The sequence below is a fragment of the Stegostoma tigrinum genome, chromosome 19 (assembly GCF_030684315.1).
Source record: "Stegostoma tigrinum isolate sSteTig4 chromosome 19, sSteTig4.hap1, whole genome shotgun sequence".
Classification (NCBI taxonomy): domain Eukaryota; kingdom Metazoa; phylum Chordata; class Chondrichthyes; order Orectolobiformes; family Stegostomatidae; genus Stegostoma; species Stegostoma tigrinum.
The window spans coordinates 12,281,873-12,300,344 of NC_081372.1; the positions used below are offsets into that span (position 1 = coordinate 12,281,873).

The following is an 18,472-nucleotide window of genomic DNA, read 5'->3' on the forward strand; positions in this document are numbered from 1 at the left end:
AGATTTTAACAGAAAAAGACAGGATATTTGAACTTGAACAATTTCTATTGGTTGGGGATTCTGGAAATAAGAAGCGCAGTCAGAAATTAGTCCCAGACTGTCCAGGAAAGATGTTAGGAAACGCATCCCACACAAAGGGCGGTAGATGTTTGGAACTCCGTTCCACAAATGGCAGAGGATAATGGATCAGTTGTTAGTTTTAAATCTGAGATCAATGTATGACAAGCAAAGATATTACAGGATGTTATGGGTCGTACTGTGGCTCAGTAATTAGCACTGCTGCCTCACAGCACCAGCGACCTGGGTTCATTTCCAATCTCTGGCAACTGTGTGGAGTTTACACGTTCTCCCTGTATCTGCGTGTGTTTTCCCCCAGTGCTTCAGTTTCCTCCCACAGTCCAAAGATGTGCAGGCTAGTGGAGTGGTCATGCTAAATTGCCCACAGTGTGCAGGGATATGGAGGCTAGGTGAGTTGGTCATTGGAAATACAGAGTCACGGAGATAGGGTAGGGGGTCTGGGTCTGGGAGGGACCCCCTTCAGAGTGTTGATGCAGACTCAGTGGGCCACATGGCTCCTTCCTGCACTTTAGGGATGCTATGATTTCTGTGATAAGGGCCATTGGCTTGTATGAAATTAGATTGGCCGCAATCTCATTTAAATACTGGAACAGGCTGAAGGGACTGAATAGCCTTCTCTTGTTCCTATCATCCTAAATACCTACTGTGACCAACATCGTCATTCTGCCCGCCACCCCCCCCCCCCCGCCCCCGCCATACCCCAACCCATCTTTCAATGTCTGAATGAAAGTTGCAATCATTGTTACCCGACTGATGAGTTCATCCTTCAGAGCTCTCTGAACATCCAAACTATTGTGATAACAATGAGCTCATCTGTTGTTTACAACATTGTGATTATCTTTATTTGCAAAAGGGCTTCTGAACACGTGTAACAGTGAGAAGTGTTGAGCACTATCCTTGGTAAATAAGTGCTACACAGCAATGGGCTCTCCAACAGCTTGGGACCAGGACAAGTTCTGCTGTCTATATGTAGAATATTTAGTTCGAATCTCTCCAATGTTAACTCTGTCCAACTTTGGGCATTTTAAAATTTGATTCCAGATCAAAACCAAGACCAGGGCCAGCCAACAGTTGGTGGAAAATATTTTCAATCTTTGGATGCTTTGAGACCATTTGCACAGGGCATATTTGTTGTGAAGTTTTAAATTGAGAATAGAAAGGATGCAACAATCTCAGCAAAATCTGAAGGGACATCACCCTTCTCGCTCTGTTCATTCTTAACTTGAGGGAAAACTATAGCTTGTTCTCTTTCTTTTCCATTGATCTCTCCTTATACTGTTTGACTTGTAGTCTGCAATGCACAATCTGAGCTTCACTCAGTCTTTTGTTGACGAAGACTGTGGCTGTTATGGTTGGAGGATATTTAGAGTCATAGAGATTTACAGCATGAAAGCGGACCCTTTGGCCCAACTCGTCCGTGCGGACCAGATATCCTAAATAAATCTGGTCCCATCCCCCTAAATCCTTCCTATTCATTTAGCAATCAGATGCCTTTCAAATGTTATAATTGTACCAGCCTCCACCACTTCCACTAGCAGCTCATACCATACAGGCACCACCCTCTGCGTGAAAAAGTTGCCCTTTAGTTCCCTCTTATGTCTTTCCCCTTCTCACCTTAAACACTATGCCCTCTAGTTTTGGACTGAACCTATCCTGGGGAAAAGACCTTGGCAATCCACCCTATTCATGTCCCTCATGATTTTATAAACATCCATAAGATCACCCCTCAGCCTCTGGTGATCCAGGGAAAATAGCTCCAGCTTATCCAGCCCTTCCCTGAAGCTCAAACTCTCAAACCTTGGCAGCATCCTTGTAAATATTTTCTGAACCTTTTCAAGTTTCACAACACCCTTCCTATTAGCAGGGAGACCAGAACTGCATGCGCTATTCCAATAGTATCAGAGATAATGGGAACTGCAGATGCTGGAGATTCCAAGATAATAAAATGTGAGGCTGGATGAACACAGCAGGCCAAGCAGCATCTCAGGAGCACATTCCAAATAGTGGCCTAACCAATGTCCTGTACTCGTAAATAATTTGCTTGTGATTTAGGTCTTAATTATCACGTCTCTGTTAATAGAAATTCATTTAGAAGTGCCTCAGGGGTGAGCAGTCATGTCCTTGTGAGTGACGGTGAAATTGTGAATTTTATTTTTTTGTTATTTGAGAATGAGCTCTAACGCTTAATGCCTCTCAGTCGTCATGTGCAATTTCAATGTAATAGCCCCTGGAGGGTCTTGGTTTTAGAAAATAGGATTTAAATTGCATTGCTCTGTTCAGCTCAGTTGGTTCAAAAAAAGCCTGAAGAATGTCTTCAAGTATCTTGTTGAGGGAAAAATGGAAATGAAATGTGAGACAAAGGAGTAATCTACTACAGTGGAAAGTAATGTCTCTGCATTGAATTAAAGAACAAAGCTTTCTGAATTTATAGCATTGAAAATCATTCACTCATCAGGCCAGTACCATCTATTTGCAAGAGTTAATGCTGTATTCCTACCATTTGCCTCATGCCTTTATCGAATTTTACCTTTTTAAGAAGGTTTTACTTCCTCCGTCATCTCTGATGGACATTCCATTTTTTAAAAAAACAGAACTTCGACATTTAGCAAAGTTATTTCAATGTTCCCTAACATTACTGGCTCAAAATCCCGGAACTCGCTCACTGCACAGCATGGGTCTACCAACAGTAAGTGGGCTGTAGTGGATCAGGAAGGTAGCTCACCACCTCCTCAAGGGCAACAAGGGATGGCACGTTGGCTCAGTGGTTAGTACTGCTGCCTCACAGTGCCGGGGACCAGGGTTTAATTCCACGCTCAGGCAACTGTCTGTGTGGTGTTTGCACATTCTTTTTGCATCTGCGTGAGTTTCCTCTGGGTGCCCCGTTTTCCTCCCACAGTCCGAAGATGTGAGGTTAGGTGGATTGGCCGTTAAGTTCTGAGGACGGGTCACCAGACCCAAAACGTTAACTGTTGATTTTTCTTCACCGATGCTGCCAGACTGCTGAGCTTTTCCAGTAATGTATGTTTTTGTTGCTGATTTACAGCATCCGCAGTCCTCTCAGTTTTAAAAAAATTCAGTGTCCTTTTTGTGAAGGATGAATCTCCCATCTCTTGGGAGTATCTACTTCATTAATCCTCACAACATCCAGGCCTGAAGAGCACAGCACAGCCACAATGGTAGACGTTAACATAGTTGACAAAATAATACCTTCAGCAATATGCCAACCTTTTGTGTTTCAGTTCATTAGGATAGTTGCAGATCATAAAGCTGTCCTTCTGCCACTAATTTTTGTGAGGGGCACACTGTTTTTTGCAGGAGGGAGATTTCCCATGCCTGTTCGCAAATGAGATCCTGTTGCCTTCTTTGATTCATGTCCCCGCCTTCATATGTTTGCACAGTTGTTAAATATTACCATTTGCATTTGAATGCCTGAGAAACTAGCTCCTAAACAAACAGTGTACATAGGGTTCGCACAAGCGTACCATGATGCCACAAATGATACATTCGAACATCTTGCTCACAAACTGAAGAATAAAGAAAGCTGTGACAGTGTTGATCCCTGTGTGGGTGGTTCTTGCACATTCCAAAGCATTCCTCTGAGTTCGCTGTGTCGATTTGCGTCTTTAATTGTTCTAACGTGCATCCTGAAATGATTAGATAAAAGAGCATGAGGTTTCATTGTCCCAGTAGTAGACAGGAAATGAAGGCAGTGTCCCTCTGTGACTCACCAGCTTGTATTCCTGATTTATTGTAGCGAGCAGTTTGACTTGAATCTGCAATAAAGGAAGTCTGATTACCAATAGGGAAGATTGGTAAAAACAGAGTTATACCACAAAGAACAAAACACTTTTCCTAGCCCATCTCCAGCCCCCTTAATATTACCTCCTAAAAGTAAAATTGAGGAACCAAATCCCATTTACCCTTCATCACTGTTCTCATTCAGCTATACTGAGTTCTGGACTCAGCAGAATCTTTACTTGAAATCCTTGTTCCTTGTTTCAGCTCCCTCCATGACCTGATCCCTTCCCCAGCCAATAAATTCAAAGACCGATCGCACCCTGGTAATGACCTCCTCAACTTCTTCCATCAGGCAGAAGATACTGATGTGCGAACACATGCGCAAGCAGGTTCAAGAACAACGTGTGAAGCTGGATGAACACAGCAGGCCAGGCAGCATCAGAGGAGCAGGAAAGCTGAAGTTTCGGGTCTGGACCCAGAAGATGTGCTGTGTTCATCCAGATCCACACCTTGTTATCTCAGACTCTCTCCTTATCTCTCAGTTATCTTTCTTCCATTATTTTAGCATTGGCAGTTCCTGCTATACTGCTTTTTTCCAGCCGTTATCAGACTGTTGAATGGACTCTAGCCTCAAATAATGTAACCTGTATGCCTCTAAGTCTTTTGTGTTGTACATCATTTGCTTGCTGTGATCTGCCTGTACTGCTCGTAAACAAAGCTTTTTGCTGTATTTTGATACACGTGACAATAAATCAATCAATCAATATTCCCCCTTCAGCCCCATGACCTCCTTAACATATCTGCTCCTTGAGTTCTGTTTTAATTTTGGATATCCTGTTATAATCGCTGCACAGTTGGGAGCTGTGCTTTGTTGTACAGGCTGCAAGCCCTAGATTTCCCCTTCTCAGCCTTTTGGCCCTTCCAATGCCCTTTTAAGACACTGCTTAAAATCTTCCTCTTTGACCAAACTTTGGAACACCTGACCTTAGTAGCTCCGTATCCACTTCATTGTCATGTTTTGCTGTTTATTGCTCCTGTGACTTTTCAGATGGTTTACACGTGTGACGTTAAAGGATCTCCCACGAGGGGAAGCATCCTCTCAACATTTACCCTGCCATACCCCTAATGAATCCTCAATGTTTCAATGAGGCCACCTCTCATTCTTCTAAACTCCAGTGAGTCGAGTCCCAGAGATAACAAGGTGTGGAACTGGAGGCATACAGCAGGCCAGGCAGCATCAGGGGAGCAGGAAAGCTGACGTTTCGAGTCTGGGCTCTTCTTCATTTTCTGAAGAAGTGTTCATCCTCATCATCCTCCAGAACTCTTCTGAAGAAGGGTCACTGGAGTCAAAATATGAACTCTGCTTTCTTTCCACTGATGCAGCCAGACCTGCAGAGTTTCTCTATCACTTCCTATTTTTGTTTCACACCTTCAGCACCTACAGTTCTTAATGTTCACTGAAAATTTGTTCATCAAAACTGAATCTCTGGCCCCCAGTTACGGATTTTGACAGTTTAATACCCCCATAAGCTCGTTCAAAGGGGCATCATCTTCAATATCTCTCTTCCTGCTTTCTTCCATTATTTTAGCCAGCTCTGAAGAGGCATCTATAACTAACATAAAAACACTTCAACTGTGACATAGCTGCAGAATAGTGTAAATTATCAGTGTAAATTATAGACAGCGACTAAGTATTCTTTGTAGTGCTACTGCAGATTACTGAGCACCTGAAACTGTCACTGAATTTTATTGTGAGTTATAAACATGCTTTTGGAAACTAGTTGCGATCAGCATGGTTGAATTATAGATGCTAAACCATGGTTCCACCTGTTGTTTCAGGGAGTATTAAATGTTCAGTTATGCGGGATGTTCCAGCAAATATTCTTTCTTCAAAGAACACCACAGGGGACGGATAAAACACTCGCTCGTCAATCATGTAGTTACATTTTTGAACTGTTGCTGAAACAGCATGGCTGCCATAATTGCCTCCGTAACATTGACTGCTTTCCAAAAGGAATTGAGTTTGTCAAACTGCTTGGAGATGGTTTGATAGCTGGCGAGGTTCTAGGTAATTGTTGCTCTTGTTACACAACACTCTTGAGAGCTGACTGCAAACCTTCCCAACTTTGTCAGTGTAACATTTTTAACGCTATCGCTGGAAGAGTGGCCTTGTTAGTGAGAACACCTTTCTATTTTCCCTTCCCTCTCTCATGCACGCGACCTGCCAGTATTATGGAACTATTTCCTCCCTCCTCTCCCCGTGCTGTAAACCTTTTTCAAAGCACTTTTACACTGGAGATAGAGTGGAGTAAAAGGCTAGAATTTCCTGTGATCATTACACAAAGCGGATGTAATTCTTTCATTGTTAAATGATGTCTGGATGCACAAAGCTCTGGCCTGCTGCTGCTGCTGGGGTTTTGTTCTCCAAGCTTTTAATTTGCTACATCCTGCATTACCACGGACCTCGGCCCATTCCTTCCCTGTCGCTGGCGCATCAGTGTCCAGACATCTTTACTCTCCTTGTTTCTTGAGTTCTGATGCCCATTTATCATTCTTGCAGGAAGATGGGAAGGCTTCACAGCAGAAATAATTAATGTTTCTCTTTGAATCTCTGAGATTGCTGCCCCAATTATCCAGCTGCACAGTGGCTCACAGCCAGGGACACCCAGGTTTGATCCCAGCATTGGGTGACTGGGTGGAATTTGTACATTGTCCCCATGTCTGTGCCGGTTTCCTCCCAAAGATGTGTGCAGGTTAAGGTGGATAGGTCGTGCTGAATTGCCCATGGTGTTCAGGGATGTGCAGGTTAGGTGGATTAGTCATGGAAATAAGGAGTTATGGGGATCGGGTGAGAGCTGGGTCTCGACAGTATGCTCTTCAGTGCAGACACAATGGGCCAAGTGGCTCTCTTTTTGCACTGTAGGCATTCTCTGACTGAATGCTGTATTTTTGGAGGGCAGTTGTGGTTTGGTTGGGATGTTAACAGTTCTTAAATCTTTGAAGCTTTTCGATTCCAGCTTGATCTCCCAGCTTCAGGACAGCAGACTCCAATCTCCATTAAAGCATTTCACACTGGAGTATCTAGGAAATTCTGATTCCCCTTTCTCTCCTCTCTTTTCACCCCTGCCCCTACCCCAGGTTGCACCCAGGTATTGGTGTGGAGTAAAGGGAACCTAGAGATGGCTAATGTACATGACATCAGATATACCGAGAGAGAAAGGTAGAACAGTGCTTACACAAGGAGCATTTGTGGGGCAATAGAAAAGTGAGCGTCAAGTGACACTTCACCAGTTCAGTGTTTTGACGAAGGGTCCCTGAAATATTAACTCTGTTTCTCTCTCCGTAGATACTGCCTGACCTACTGAGTTTCTCCAGCAATTTCAGATTTTGTTTCAAGATTTCCAGCATCTGCAGTTTTTGGTTTTATGACATAAGCATTGAATCAGAATTACTCAGGATCCTATTATGCTGCTTAAGGCCATAAGATGTAGGATCAAAATTTGGCCATTCGGCCCATTGAGTCTGCTCCACCATTCGAGCATAGCTAATGTATTCCACAACCCCATTCTCCTGCCTTCTCTCTGTAATCTTTGATACCCTTACTAATCAAGTACCTGTGTACCTCTTGTCCTAAATATGCTCGATCGTTTGCCCTCCACTGTCCTCTGCACCATTTGACTGAAATTCCTCCTTATCTCAGTTCTGTAGGGTTGACCCTTCATTATGAAGCAATGGCATCCAGTCCCAGTCTGCTACTAGTGGGCACATCTCCATGCCACTCCATAGTCTGTAAGTTTCAATCAGAACCCCGTCATCCTCCTAAACCCTATCGAGTTGAGACCCAGAGCCCTTGACTGCTCCTCATATGACAAGCTCTTCATTCCCAGGATCATTTTATAAACTTCCTCTGGACCCCTCCAAGGTCAACACATCCATCCTTAGATACGAGGTCCAAAACTGCTCATGATATTCCAGAAGTGGTCTGACCAGGGCCTCTTGCAGCATCAGCAGTTCATCTCTGCTGTTGTATTCTAACCCCATTGAAATGATTGCCAACATTTGCTTTCCTAACTGCCAACTAAACCTACATGTTAACCTTAAGAGTCCATTTGTGCTTCTGATATTCAGAGCCTTTCCCTGTTTAGAAAATAGCCTACTCCTCTATTCTTCCTATCAAAGTGTGTAACCCGACACTTTCCCAAATTGTATGCCATCTACCACTTTTCTGCCCACTCCTCTCGCCTGTCCAAACCGTCCTGCAGCTTCCCCACCTCCTCATCACTACCAGTCCCTTCATCTATCTTTGTGTTATGTGCAAACTTAGCAACAATGCCCTCAGTTCCTTCGTCTAGAATGTTAATGCATAGCATGAATAGTTGTGTCCCAACATTGACCTCCGCAGGCCTCCACTGCTGCATTCTGAAAAAGACCCCTTTATCCCCATTACATTGCCCCAAACACCATGGGCTCTTACTTAGCAGTCTCCTGTGCCACCCCTTGTCAAAGACCTTCCAGAAATCCAAATAGATCACGTCCACTGGTTCTCCTTTGCCTAACTTGCTTGTTACCTCCTCAAAGAATTTCAACAGGTTTGTTAGAAATGGCCTCCCCTATTTGAAGCTATGTTGACTCTACCCTATTTTACTATGCACTTCCAAGTATTCCACTTTGTTATCCTTAATAATGGATTCTGAAATCTTACCAACGACTGAGGTCAGGCTAACCAGCTTAAAACTTCCTGTCTTCTGCCTCCCTCCCTTCTTAAACATTGGTGTTAAATTAGCCATTTTCCAGCCCTCTAGGACCCTCCATGGTACCCAAGGATTCCTCAAAGATCACCACCAATGCCTGTACAATTCCCTCAGCCATCAGCTTCAAAATTCTGGGTTGTAGTTCAACTAGTCCGGGTGATTTATCCATTTGATGACCTTTCAGCTTCCCCAAGACCACTTGCTTAGTGATGACCACTACCCTCACCTCTACCTTCTGACTGTCTTGAAGCTTTGGTATGCTACTAGTGCCTACCATGCTAGAATCCAAGGGAGACGAGTAGGAGGCTGGTAGAACACAGCAGGCTAGGCAGTATCTGGAGGAAAAGAACAGTTAACGTTTTGGGTATTGCCCTCCTTCACGACCCTGTTCTCCTTCAGCCCTGAAGAAGGGGAATATCCAAAGTGTTGACTGCTCCTTTCCTCCAAATGCCGCCTGGCCTGCTGTGTTCTGCCACCCTCCTGTTTGTCTTCCACAATAAAGACTGATGCAAAGTACCTATTCAGTTCTTCTGCTATTTCTTTGTTCCCCAATATTACTTCTCCACCCTCATTTTCCAGTGGTCCAATGTCCACTCTTGCCTCCCTGTTACCTTTATATTTCTAAAAAGATACCTTTGTAATCTTCTTTTATATTACCAGCTCTTTCATACTGTCCCCAACCCAGCCCAGCTATTTTTTCAGTTGTTCCATGCAGGTTTTTAAAGGTTTCCTACTAATCTTCACACTGCCTGCCATTTCTTTTGGTTTTATGCTGCCCTGACTTCCCTTGTCAGCCACAGTTGCCTCATCCCTCCACTTAGTATGCTTTCTTCTTCCTTGAATTGAATTCTGTTATGCATCCCAAATTACCCATAGAAACCCCTGCCATTGCTGTTCCACCATCTTCCCTGCTAGGCACCCCCCCCCCCCCCCTCAAATCAACGCTGGCCAGCTCCTGCAGCATGTCTTTCCTCAATTGTTACACCATTACATCTGATTCCAGCTTCTACCTCTCAAACTGCACACTGTCTTAAGGCTTTTTATTTATCAAGAGCTTGTGTTAGGAGCTAATGATTCACTTCCTCAATGTGACATTTTATTTTTGCTCTACCAATTTCCTTCATGACTCTTGAAACCATTTTTTCTTGTGTTGGGTTCTTATACCTCAGTCACGTGGCAAACTTGGGTCTGTGTCTTTGGACAGCGAGTTTTGGCAAGCGAATTGACTAGGCATGGTCATTGTCCCTGTGGGACATCAATCATGATATTTATCTTGTTAGCTTTAAACTTGTGACACATTTATTAAGTACCATTAGCACAATAATGCAGTGTGCAGTCCTTCTATCCTCATTCGTCACTGCTGTCGATGTCTATGCTCCAACTTATCTTGTTCAGATGTACAAACGGTCACAGCGTGGGAACTCAATGAATATGGACTCTGTTGCCTCTAGAAAGGTTCCTGTTTCAAAAGATAAAGATAATACCTGCATCGTGCAGCTTGTGATATGCCACACTGAGATGCTGTGCTGAGTTTGGAACCACTGATGGCTACTGGGCCAAAGAACCTCGGCTGGACATTGGAGGCCGAGACGTGGGAAAATTTCTGTGGTTGAAAACAAAAGGTTTCTACGCTTGGCCTCATTAAGGCTATTCCAGTGCTCTGTGAAAGTTTAAAGCTCATTATATCTGCTGCGGTTCGGCTCTGAATGTGGAAGACCCGTATTTTGTATTGAGTGTGATAGTGTATGTTGACTCGGAGAGATGTTATTTTTGTAACTGGCTTTCAAAGCATCCCTTGAATGAAGCAGCTTGGGAGAGGAGAGGGGGTAGCCGTGGGAGGAGCTGAGCTTCCTTGATGCTGGTGGGAGAGCATCTGGTCCTTTGTAGTTCTGAATCCAACTCGACCACAGATGTCACACACTACTTTCCCAGCCAGTGCTGCAAGAACTGACTTGCTTGTACGGGATTGGATCTTATTGTTGGTTTGTGAAAACCTGAGTTCAATTATCATTTCCAGATTACATTTGGTTTCTTAAAGAAAAACTCATGTTAAGTTAGCTTTAAAAACATAAATCTTGCAAGAAGATTTATCCATTTAATCCTACAGTTGCTATTTTATGTTCAGAAAGTGGAGTTGGCAGCTTGGAATCCATGCATAAGGTCTATGTATGGTCCCCAAGCGAGTGATAAATTTAATGAATTATGTTCAGTGATATGTAATGCTGAAAAATATATTTAAACTAATAATCACAGATATTGCACTGAATCTGATGAGACAGTTAGCAATTTTCATCAAATTCCTCTCACTCCCTTCTTAACAGCACTGTGGGTGGATAGCTCACTCAGAGATAGTAAGAACTGCTGATGCTGGAGTCAGAGATAATACAGTGCGTGAGGGGCAAGGTTTAAAGGTGATGTACGAGGCAGGTATTTTTTTACACAGAGGGTGGGGGTTGCCTGGAGCTCACTGCCGGGAGAGGTATTAGAAACAGATATGATAGTGACTTTTAAAGGGTGTCTTGACAATTACATGAATAGAATGGGAATAGTGGGATACAGTCCCTGGAAGGGTATTGGGTTTTAGTTCTGATGGTGTCGATAGGAAGTGGGACTCCAATCTATATTCAGACCTCTGACCTATGGGCACAACACGCTCACATTGGCAAGAAAATGGGAAAACTACACCAAACGAGTGCACTGGGGATGTTACCAAGCGCAGTAATGAAACTTCTGCGAAATAAGAAACCAACTCGGCGAGCCAATGAACCTCAACATCCGCAACCCGAACTACAAATCTACTTCAAAACCTTAGATATATTCAGGCCATCCCAATTTGGCCCTAACTGGTGTTTGCGTACAAGGTTTCTCCTACTTCCTACAGACTGAGGGGGTGGCCCTAGGTACCCGCATGGACCCAAGCTATGCCTGCCTCTGCTTAGGAAACGTGGAGTAGTCCCTCTCCGCAGCTACACTGGTACCATCCTTGCCTCTTCCTTCGCTACATCAATGACTGTTTCGTCGCCAACTCATGCTCCCACGAGGATCTTGAACAGTTCATCAACTTTACTAGCAACTTTCACCCCCATCCTTAAGTTCACGTGGAACATATCTTGACACCTCTCTCTCCTTCCTGGACCCTTCTGTCTCCATCTCTGGTGACCACCTCAAACATGATATCTATTTCAAGCCCGCCGAATCCCGCAGCTTCCTAGACTACACCTCCTCTTAACCACCTTCCTGCAGGAATGTGATCCCCTATTCCCAATTCCTCTGCCTCAGCTGCATCTGCTCCCAAGATGGGGCATTCTAGTCCTGAACATCCCAGATGTCCTCATATTTCAAGGACTGCAACGTTCCCCTTCAGTGGTTGAAAATGCTGTCGACCGCATCGCCTGTGTTTCCTGCGCCTCTGCTTTCACACCCTCTCCCCGCAACAAAAACAAAGGCAGAATCCCCCTTGCCCTGACATATCACCCCAGAACCCGTCTTCCCTCCCTCATTTTCTGAAGATGGGTCCCAACCCAAAACATCACCTTTCCTGCTCCTCTGATGCTGCCTGGCCTGCTGTGTTCCTCCAGCTCCACGCTGTGTAGGCACTATAGATGTACCTCCACAACATGGAGTGTAGTGGTTTCAGAAGGCAGCTCAGTACCACCTTCTCAGGGGCAATTGTTTGGAGATTTTACAACTGAGGAGTACAGTCAAAATATTAGGGTAGACTTTTCAGGAGAGATGTTAGGAAGCACTTGTTCACACAAAGGGTGGTCAAGATTTGGAACTGTCTTCCACAAACAGCAGTGGATGCAGGGATCAGTCATGAGTTTTAAATCTGAGATAGCTAATTTTTTGTTCAGCGAAGGCATTGAGGGATAGGGGGCAAAGGCAGATATGTGGATCAGCCATGATCTCATTGAATGGTGGAACAGGCTTGAGGGGTTGAATGCCCTACTCCTGGACCTTGTAACTAGGAATGGGCAATTATTGCTGGCCTTGATATCCAAATAGACTCAGAGAGATGTACTGCACAGAAACAGACCCTTCGGTTCAACCCGTCCATGCTGACCAGATGTCCCAAATTTGTCAGTCCCATTTGCCAGCATTTGGCCCACATCCCTCTAAACCCTTCCAGATGCCTTTTAAATGTTGTGATTGTTCCAGCCTCCTCCTCCACCTCTGGCAGTTCATTCCATACACACACCACCCTCTAAGGGAAAAAGTTTCCCCTTTAGGTCCTTTTTAGATGTTGCCTCTCACCTTAAACCTGTGCATTCTAGTTTTGGACTCCCTTACTCATATTCTGTTAATTTTGTTTTAAATAATCGCAATGCTAGATTTAACTTTTGTGTTTCTCTTAAGTTCCAAGCAGCTTAATGTAATGACTGCAACTTATTTTTTATTCTAAAATTCTCAAAATAATGAAAATCGGGAGTGTTGATGGTTTGCTCTAACCTTTCTTTCCACAGGAAAACGTGACAATGTTTCCACAGAGGATCCAATTAACCCAAATAAATCAGAAGTCAGTAACTAATAGGCTGTGCATAGAACATAGAACGTTACAGCACAGTACAGGCCCTTTGGCCCTCGATGTTGTGCCGACCTGTCATACCGATCTCAAGCCCATCTAACCTACACTATTCCACGTACATCCATACGGTTATCCAATGATGACTTAAATGTACTAAGCTGGCGAATCTACTACCGTTGTAGGCAAAGCGTTCCATATCCTTACTACTCTGTGAGTAAAGAAACTACCTCTGACATCTGTCCTATATCTTTCACTCCTCAATTTAAAGCTATGCCCCCTCGTGCTCGCCGTCACTATCCTAGGAAAAAGGCTCTCCCTATCTACCCTATCTAACTCTCTGATTATCTTATATGTCTCAATTAAGTCATCTCTCAACCTCCTTCTCTCTAACGAAAACAGCCTCAAGTCCCTCAGCCTTTCCTCGTAAGACCTTCCCTCCATACTAGGCAACATCCTAGTAAATCTCCTCTGCACCCTTTCCAAAGCTTCCACATCCTTCTTATAATGCAGTGACCAGAAGTGTACACAATACTCCAAGTGCGGCCGCACCAAAGTTTTGTACAGCTGCAGCATGACCTTATGGTTCCGGAGCTCGATTCCTCTATTAATAAAAGCTAAAACACTATGCCTTCTTAACAACCCTGTCAACCTGGGTGGCAACTTTCAAAGATCTGTGTACATGCACACCGAGATCTCTCTACTCATCTACACTACCAGGAATCTTACCATTAGCCCAGTACTTTGCCTTCCGGTTACTCCTACCAAAGTGCAACACCTCACACTTGTCTGCATTAAACTCCATTTGCCACCTCTCAGCCCAGCTCTGCAGCTTATCTATGTCCCTCTGTAACCTACAACATCCTTCGTCACTATTCACAACTCCACCGACCTTAGTGTCGTCTGCAAATTTACTAACCCATCTTTCTACGCCTCATCAAGGTTGTTTGTAAAAATGACAAACAGCAGTGGACCCAACACCGACCCTTGCGGTACACCACTAGTAACTGATCTCCAGGATGAACATTTCCCATCAACCACCACCCTCTGGCATGCTGAAAGAAGACAATTTCTGATCCAAACTGCTATATCTCCCACAATCCCATTCCTCAGTATTTTGTACAATAGCCGACTGTGGGGAACCTTATCGAACGCCTTGCTGAAATCCATATACACCACATCAACCGGTTTACTCTCATCTACCTGTTTGGTCACCTTCTCAAAGAACTCAATAAGGTTTGTGAGGCACGACCTTCCCTTCACAAAACCGCACTGATTATCCCTAATCAAATTATTCTTTTCTAGATGATTATAAATCCTATCTCTTATAACCTTTTCCAACACTTTACCAACAACTGAGGTAAGGCTCACTGGTCTATAATTACCAGGGTTGCCTCTACTCCCCTTCTTGAACAGGGGAACCACATTTGCTATCCTCCACTTGACAGGAAATGTGTCTCATGGGGTATAGAGGAAAAGGCATCACAAGACCTTGTGGGATAGTGACCATCGAGAACAGCTTTGAGGCCTATAATTCTGAGCTTTTGAAGGCTGAGAGCCAGCTTTATAACATGGGGTGGCACAGTGGTCCAGTGGGTAGCATTGCTGCCTCACAGCGCCAGGGTCCTGGGTTCAATTCAAACCTGAGGTGACTGTCTGTGTGGAGTTTGTACGTTGTCCCCGTGTCTGTACGGGTTTTCTCTGGGTGCTCCGATTTTCTCTCTCAGTCCAAATGTGTGTGAGTTAGGTGGATCAGCCACACTGAATTGCCTCGCAGTGTTTAGGGATGTGCAGGTGAGGTTGGTTCGCCATGGGGAAGTGTAGGTTTAGGATACGGGGGTGGATCTGGATAGCATGCAGTTCGGATAGCAATTGTGAACTTGATGGGTCAAATGGCCTGATTCCTCACTGTAGGGATTACATGAATTTATGAAATGGACCTCCTAGCTTCGAGGTAAGGACACTACCACTGCATCACTAGAGCTGTCGGTATTAGATGCAAATGGTGCCTGTCAGGTTATTCAGAACCCAGCTCGAGTTCTTTCCTGAGGCTGAGGAACTGTGGAATCATGTGGGGCTGTCCACCAGGTACACAGGTACATTACCAACTATAAATTCATGCTTTAGAGCTACTGAATTCCCATTTGGCCACGAATCCTCCTGTGTCTCAGCATAAATTTAAAAGTGTTGAGATTTTCACTGCATTCTGAAGAGAGGGGAAGTGGTTTAAGGTAGAGAACTGTACAACTGCTCAAGTCTCGTATTGTTTTCCTGACAGTTAACAGACACCAGACTATTTTTACAAATACAAATGAAAACCTGGTTTTACTGCCTGGAGGAAATGCTATTCCCTCCTCTCTTGACAACTGCTTACTGTTGGGCCATCCTGCTCCGTATTGGAAGCTTCCTGCATCCTCGTTTATGGCTATCCCAGTCTCCCACCAGGATTCTACCATGCCTGGATTTGCTGCAGGGACAGATGGACCTGCTGCAATATGGAAAGCATCTGAAATCTGGCAATGTTTCTGCCCTCGTTAGCAACTTTAGTTAGTGGATTATATTCTGTCTTGATTTTTTTTTTCTACTGAACTACTTTCCCTTGTGGTTTGTGGGTTTGGTTTCTGGTTTTTTGTAAATCTGGCCATACTGCTTTTCTCAAAATAAGAAATAGTACTAACTCTGGTTGATGGCGTTAACCTTTTGCAGATGGCGATGTTCTGAAGTCCCCAGCATCTCCTGTGTTTACTGCAGTTAGATTTGGTTTGTGTAACAAGAATTGGGACACAAGGAGCCACAGTTCTAAACCCAGGGCTGGCTGCTGGATAGATTGCCCGAGTCTGTTCTAATTGTCCCATAGCTGTGTATTTTGAACTTTACCCCTAGTATAATTGGGAGGGACAACAGTTTAATTATTGCCAAGGTGGCCTATGTAGGAGAACAGGTTCATTACTTGTTAGTAGAACATAGAACAGAACAGAACAGCGCAGTACAGGCCCTTCAGCCCACGATGTTATGCCTAACTTTTACCCTAAACCTAAGGTCTATCTAACCTCCACCCCTACCTTATACTATCAGCCATATGCCTGTCTAATTGATGCTTAAATGCCCCTAATGAGGCTGACTCCACTACCCGCTCTGGCAATGCAATGCACACCCCACCACTCTCTGAGTAAAGAACCTAACTCTGACGTTTCCCCTGCATTCACATCCACTCACTTGAAAACTATACCCCCTCGTAATAGCTACCTTCACCCTAGGAAAAAGTCTCTGGCTGTCCACTCTGTCTATACCTGTGATTATTCTGTGCACTAAGTACACCAGAACTTGTGTTAAATGCTTTGACTTTTTTTGAAAAATGAAATTCTTTCACCTTTAGGGAAGATTATCTCAGCTGTGATGCTTGGCTCTATTTAGCTAGTCTTAGAAGCGCATTTTAAAAATTCTTTAGTGGGGCATAGACATTGCTGGTGAGGGCAGCATCTGCTTCACATCCCGAACTGCGTAATGTACTCAGGACAGTTCAGAGACAACAGCTTTGCTCTGGGTTTGGAGTCACGTGGTAGATCAGAGTGGGCGAGGATGGCAAATGTCTGCCCCTCCAGGGGGCTTAGTGAGTCAGATGAGTTTGTGCAACAGTCGGTGATGCTTGCTATCACAGAGGCGGTTGCAGAGTTAGTCGCTGAATTTAAATTTCCACCAGCTTCCTTGATGGGATTTGAACCCATCACCTTAGAGCACCCGCCTGGGCCTCTGGATTATTACTGCAGGCACAGTACCACCATGGCACCATTTCCTCCACTCCTTTGCGAGGGATCCCATTAAAGCAATGGAGGAGATGATCATGACGAGCAAGGAGAGAAAGTTTAAAACCTTGTGTTGCTGCTTGGTTAACAGTGTTATCATAGAGGAAGTCTTTGCTAGGGATGTGATGACAATGGTGTGTCCAAAATAAGGTGATGAAGGAGGATTGAGTCACTACTCTGATTGATTGCTCGTGGTCGGCAGAGGAGGGTGGACCAAAGCTGTAGAGTATGCAATGGAAACTATCCATTGCTTTGGATAGTTTCAGTACTCTGGGCTGGGCAAGGAGCAGTCTGATGGGATTAGGATGAAGAATGGCATGGTAAGTGAATAATCTTCCGGGCAGCGATGCAGTTGGGGTGTCCAAGAAAAGACGAGGTTAAAAATAGAATAGCATCAGCAAAACAGAGTAGATGAGGGTGGTCTTTAAGAGATGGGAAAAAAGGTTGAACTCATAATAACTCTGCAATGGGTTTTTTAAAAAATGTTAATGAGTATGAGCCAAGGAATACTAATTGAGTTTGGTTGAAGGAAATGGGAGAGGGTCTTGTGACCAAAATGAGCCTCACAAGAGTTGGAGTTTGAAATGTTAGGACACAGTGTAACAGGTGGAGGGAAACAACGTTAAGACAGCCAACTGGATAATCGAAATCTTGGAGGTGAAGCAGAACCCCAAAACTGATCATACTTTGCTGTTCAAGATGAGGCCTATGTAAGGGAAGCGACTTGATTATAAGAAAAAGGGAGTGCGCACTGTTTCCACCTTATTAAGATTAGACCTACAATAGCCACAGAATTTGACAGTGGGGCAGCCTAACCATTGATGATGTTAGATCTTAAGATGAAGTGACTCTGTAGATACACATGTGTCTGCAGCAGTGGAAATTAGAATGAAGGCCTGGAGTGTGCTCAAGAACAGTGTTGTGTGCATATGCAGAGGTAACACTGAGACTTCCTAGCCCTCCAATCCTGCTGGTGTAAAAATAATCTAAAGACCTCAAAGTAGTGGTTTAAAAATCCCCAAGTTCCAAATTCTCATATTGAAGCTTGGGCTTTTGTTTTGTCTTGTTGAAAAGCCAAGAAGTGCAGCTGAATTGGTGTGAACTTTTGGTTTAGTCCCCCTTCTGCACTTTACACTGTGAGATCTCCACATTTAAATGAGAACGTAGAGACACCAGAGAAGGTACAATTGAAGATTGACAAACACCAAAACTGAGTGGAGATACTTAGCAGGAAAGGCTGAATAGGCCAGTTTTCCTTCTCGGAGTGCTACTTGATAGAGGTCACTAATGCATCTGATACGTTAACCTCAATGTTCAACTTGAGAGAGTGCCCAATTTATGCTGTGTAATTACATGATTCTCTCTGATAAATCCATTGTGAAATTTTAATGAGGTTCTTTACTCCGAGAATGTGGAAGACGCTACCACTAGAGGTGGTTAAGATGACTTTACATCCCTTTCTTGCTATTTTGTTAATCCAATTTCCTCTTAAATGCATCGGTGCTGCTCACCTTAACTTTCTCATTTGGTGGCAAATCTAAAGGGGCTGCAGAAGCAGAGGATGTGGCTGTGTATGTGCA

The 18,472-nt window shown here is 44.1% G+C and overlaps 1 protein-coding gene across 3 annotated transcripts in view; it reads left to right on the top strand.

Annotated features, from left to right (window-relative positions):
• Window positions 1-18,472, top strand: part of arhgap46b (Rho GTPase activating protein 46b) — a 185,404-nt gene that overhangs the window by 90,983 nt on the left and 75,949 nt on the right. Inside the window, exon 1 of one of the 3 annotated variants that reach the window (XM_048550067.2) lies at window positions 17,140-17,212. The exons of the other annotated variants lie outside the window; for them this stretch is intronic. Coding sequence (XP_048406024.1) covers window positions 17,205-17,212 — 8 coding nt within the window. The 5' untranslated portion in view covers window positions 17,140-17,204. Of the gene's footprint in view, window positions 1-17,139; window positions 17,213-18,472 lie in introns of those variants that run through there. 3 annotated transcript variants of the gene reach the window in all.